Genomic DNA, 5000 nt, shown 5'->3' on the forward strand with positions numbered 1-5000 from the left:
ATAAACACACACTGCCACAAAGAGCTTGTGACGATCTCGTGACGGCATGCTATCAGACTGTTATCAGAACCAGTGAGCAGCAGAGACAATTTAGCGGCTACATGTTAGCATCCCTGTGTAAGCGGCTACATGTTTTCATCCATGTGTTGTTGTGAGTAACGTCTTAGTGGTTAAGTTACCTGTTAGCATCCATGTGTTAACGGTTACATGTTGGCATCCATGTGTTAGATTCAAGGTTTGGACGACTGCATGATAGCATCGACGTCTTAACTGCTACATGTTATCTTCCATGTGATAGGGGCTACATGTGACCCAACATCTAGCAGTTACACGTTAGTGGCTACGAGTTAGCGGCTACGAGTTAGCAGCTACATTTAAGCGTGTTTGTACCTGTCGGTTGCGTTCATCCATGATCCGTGCTATCTGAATCTTCTTTCTCCCCATCTTTGCGTTTTCTTGTCGTGTCTTATCTCTTAGAAGTTTTTCTTCTTATTCACATCCAGATCCTTTCGGAATACTCTTATTCACTCTTCTATCACGTCACAATTCTTGAGTTCCTTTGAGAAATGAGAAAGACAAGTCACAGTTAAAAACAGAATGTCATCCATATCATTCTCCATTGATTGTCTATCATACTGCTTATCTTACAGTGTCATTGTGTCACTGACCTCAACTATCTGGCCTCCAATCCCTACACAAAAACCCTCTCCCCACTCCCTTAAGGTACTTCAAGGTACTACCCACTTGGGCCTCGTCCAAAAATACAATTGTGATGAAAAGACATTGTTATGAAAACAATGAAAACACTAAATGTTTTCTTAGTAATAGAACGAAAGCATGTGTCACCACAGTGCTGTGGTATCACTGTTCGCATCTTGTCCTTCTTATTATTAATTGAGAACAACAATCTAACAGGTCTAGACTTACATGCGTACTTGCATAGATAGGCAGACACAGTAGCCGAAACCACTAGCCAACCACCATTACCACTACCTTATTTGTGAGCATTATTTTGTAACTATCTAAGCTCGGTGAGCATTAAATGATAACAGAAGAATCCACTGAAACGTTGGTTGAAAACCTTACTGCTAGACACATGGACAATGAAAATAACAGCCCATACACACGTGAATGATCCTCGACTTCCTGTGCTCCCTGCAGCTAGATCCTTAATCCAGCCCAGTCCAGCACAGTCTGGTCTTAACGGTTCACCCCTAGCCAGCCAAACAAACATCCCATGTGGCTCTCTCGCCATCCTGCTTCTCTCTTGCTTCTATCTTGGTTCTAAACTCTAGCTTGGTGGGGGGAACTGAATGTGGAATTCCGCATTCAGTTCACACAGCTCGGGTTTAGAACCAAGATGGTCACCAGGTCAATAAGGCCCAATCCCAGTCGTGATTCCCTTCACCACAAGGTCTGAACGGGATGAGATGAACGTGGAACACCAGCGGACCAATACACTCTAGAATGGCCGTCGGCAAGTGGGGACAAAGGTTAAAAGATCTAGGTTGTTTGTCTGTAAACGTCCAGCGAGAGAGACTAAGTCAACCCAACCTTCACCTTGCTTCTAATAGGATCTGGACGGAAACACACACATGCATGGCATGCACACACACACACACACATAGACACACACAAACACATAAATACAAACACATGCACACACAACCAACCCTGCATTTCTAAACAGACACTCAAACAGGAATGCGTCACTGCTAGGAGAGTGGAGAAAGGGAAAATAAAATATTTGAAAGATGGACAAAGATCAACTCCACACGATTCGCCGTTTAACAGGAGTGACAAGAAGTTTAATCTGTGATCATTGCCTGATGCATTTATCTCAGCGCTCCCACACACCCACACTACAAACTTGCTGCTGCTATTTTTAGACGCCACGTAAACCAAAAAAGGACACAGAGAAAAAAAAAAAAAAGAAACATAAATGAGAGTGAACTCTTTACCCCAAACAACAAGAGGACTGGTTTCCAGTTTGGCAAATGAAAAGGCATGGGAGCCAGATTGGGAGAGATGCGTCCTCATTTGTCCTCAATTAGTATAGTTGGTTCTCATTTGTCTATTCTCTTCCACGCACCCTCCATCTTTTCTCTCTCTCTCTCACGCTGTTTATATCTTTCTCTCCTTTTTAATTCTCACTGTCGCTCACTCTCTCCATATTTGTGTCTGCCTCACTCTCTCTTTATCTCACCATCGTTGTCTCTTGCTCTCTCTCTCTCTCTCTCTCTCTCTCTCTCTCTCTCTCTCTCTCTCTCTCTCTCTCTCTCTCTCTCTCTCTCTCCTCTTTCCAATTAAAAATATTCCTAAAGAAAAGTCCTACCATTAAACTTTGCGGAAAATGTATGCTTTTGGTTGTTGTTGTTTGGTGTCCGCCCAAACACACACACACACACACACACACACACACACACACACACACACTGAAAGACACACACACAGCATGCAAGTGAGTGCGCACACACTGTGTGTTGTTGTGTCTCTGCGTGTGTCTACAGAGTGCGGCCGTACATGCCAGCGGAGCGACATGTGGCACTGCCCTTGTAGTACTTGGCAGGGCACTGGTGCGGAAGAGAGCGCCAGGGTGTGTGGGAGAGCAGATATATAAATATATAACTATAATTATAAATATATCCATCCCAACCCCAATACAGTAATACACACACATTATATTGGGATATTAAATGAACCCCCCCCCCATTAGTTTCAGGATAATCCAACAGTGAAACCAGTGTTTGGAAGTCAATAAGATACATGAGTAGTCTGATTATGGTACAGTACGGTTAGACACTAAACAAAGACGGACAGTGTCTGAGCTCTTTCGCACCACAGGCGATGAAGAAGTAGGGTGATATTGCATTGTAAAGCTCTAATAGCATATCATATGAGCGCAGTATCCCACGTTAGACAGTAGCTTAAAGTAATGTTGCAGGTTGTAAAATTCCATCAGATATTGGCCCTGATGAGCTGTATCCTTTAACTCATGGTTTATTGCCCCCACATGGAGTATAACAAATCGAAACTAAAACCACCCTATAATAATCTTACAGTTGTATAGTCCAATAGGTGTTAAGACACCGCTGTGATATGATAGTGTCGTACACTAGAGTCTGTTTGGGTTTAAAAGCCTACCAAGTTGGCATGACAGGAAACTATATAATGGATTCCTCGTCTGCCACATTTCATGGTCTAACATGAATGGGCCTCATCCGGACGAACAGTTTAAGACATTGAGGTGTGGGTTAACAGAAGTCCTACATGACAGATGGCTTTGTAAAAGAGTCAATGAGCTTATTCAAAAACGAGGCAGGAAAAGCAAAACTGACATGTAACTTTAGGATAGGTAAGGCAAAACCGTTTTCTAGCTCACAACTTCTGAAACAGCAGGGGTTGTTAAGAACCATAAGCACCTGAAATAAGAAGGACTTTGTAATAAACAAAATGCCGGGTCTAGGGGTTTCCCCCGGAAAAAGCAAAAACTTTTCCATGAAAAGGTCCTTTTAGAGAACATTAACAGCCTACATGTCCATGTTGTGTGCAGCAGCAGCATAACCCTGGCTGTGAGGTCACGTTATGGCTTATTCAACTCTGTCCGCTTTATCTTACCGAGAAGTTCACATCTGCTCCGTTCCACATGTGGCCGTGACAGCGTAGTCCACCACAGATCGCATTGGTCTCGGCCGAAGTTGATGAATAAGTTTTACAATGACTGATCCCCACGAATTCCTTTTTAAAAGACGAACCTCTGGCCCGACACGTATAAAAATAACAACCCCCAAAAAACGACCTGACTTCACTCAATGGATCTCACTGGTAGACGGACATGTCGGACATTTGTAACGGGACTATGAGGTCTGGTGGACTGGACGGCGTGACTCGGAGTGACCGAGGTGGAGGAGGAGGATTACACACTGATCCAGCTCTGCCCGTTCTTTGGCTTTGGACGAAACTTCAAGAAGTCAACACCACTAACCCCTTAACCCCTGGCGATTATCACACGCGGGGTTTAAAATCAAAAAGCACACACCATTGCTGTCAATATATAATGGCTATAGAAGTCAAGTTACTTCAACTTACCAACTCTTCAATCAATCAATTCTTCAGATCCTTGTCATCAAACCCAACTCAATTCGGTTCTGTCTTCTTGTCTGCTCATTATCCGGGTTCAGAGTTTGAGTCTCTCTCTCTCTCTCTCTCTCTCTCTCTCTGGCTGGTTCCTCAGGAACACCCAGCTGCTCTCGGGCTCCGGCCGGTCGCACCTAGAGGGGAGACGGGGGAAGAAGCGCAGGCGTCCAGCGGTCAACCGTTCAGCGGCATCGTCAAGATGGCTCGTCCAGCGGTTTTCAGTTTCTTCTCGATGATCCTGGAGCACCCGGCTCTCGGGAGGGTTTCTCAAGCACCTGGAAGTCAACCAAGGAACGGGCATCAAAGTTGCGTTTTCGCGCGCGATTCAGATCAAGTTAATAATGTGTTAGGCATGTTTGACCACGATTAACGTCACCGGATCATCCCGTCACATGTACACTACGAAAGGGGAGTGAAGTGTGAGAGCAGCCTGAATTCTATTGACCGCCCATCGGATCAATACATTCAACCCCCTTTCAAAACGCTCATCACGACTCTCTTCATATTATGGTTGGGAATTCCTGAATGTTCACAAAGTTCGTGGGTGCCTTACAGTGGAGACTTTGAAAAGTGCAACTCAACTCTCAAGTCATTTTCCCTGTGGTTACATTTTTAGGAAGAATCATGAAGATAAATGTAGCCTATAGTGGGCTTTGTTTTTCCAACTCTATATTAAGTTATTGAAACAGACAAATCTAGGATTCGCTTTGAGGGAGTCCATTGAATAATTTCTAATTTCTTTCGTTCAAATAGCAATATTGTCTTAAAAAATGTAACCTCAAAATGTTAGAAACAAATAATCCTGCGATGTTTCTTATCTTATATCACATTATTGGGCGAAATTGAAATCTTGCTGAAATAGT

General features: G+C 43.7%; 2 protein-coding genes across 5 annotated transcripts in view; one reads left to right on the top strand and one right to left on the bottom strand.

Moving 5' to 3' along the window:
• Window positions 1–5000, top strand: part of LOC132455688 (multiple C2 and transmembrane domain-containing protein 1-like) — a 160818-nt gene that overhangs the window by 57335 nt on the left and 98483 nt on the right. The window lies entirely within an intron of this gene.
• Window positions 1–5000, bottom strand: part of mef2ca (myocyte enhancer factor 2ca) — a 21159-nt gene that overhangs the window by 14672 nt on the left and 1487 nt on the right. For 3 of the 4 annotated variants that reach the window (XM_060049623.1, XM_060049627.1, XM_060049624.1), the window contains exons 2-3: window positions 4090–4412; window positions 391–557 (exon numbers count right to left, since the gene is read on the bottom strand). In XM_060049623.1, coding sequence (XP_059905606.1) covers window positions 391–444 — 54 coding nt within the window. In that variant the 5' untranslated portion in view covers window positions 445–557; window positions 4090–4412. Of the gene's footprint in view, window positions 1–390; window positions 558–3618; window positions 4036–4089; window positions 4413–5000 lie in introns of those variants that run through there. The other variant, XM_060049626.1, reaches the window with a different exon arrangement.

The sequence above is a fragment of the Gadus macrocephalus genome, chromosome 4 (genome assembly GCF_031168955.1).
Source record: "Gadus macrocephalus chromosome 4, ASM3116895v1".
NCBI lineage: Eukaryota > Metazoa > Chordata > Actinopteri > Gadiformes > Gadidae > Gadus > Gadus macrocephalus.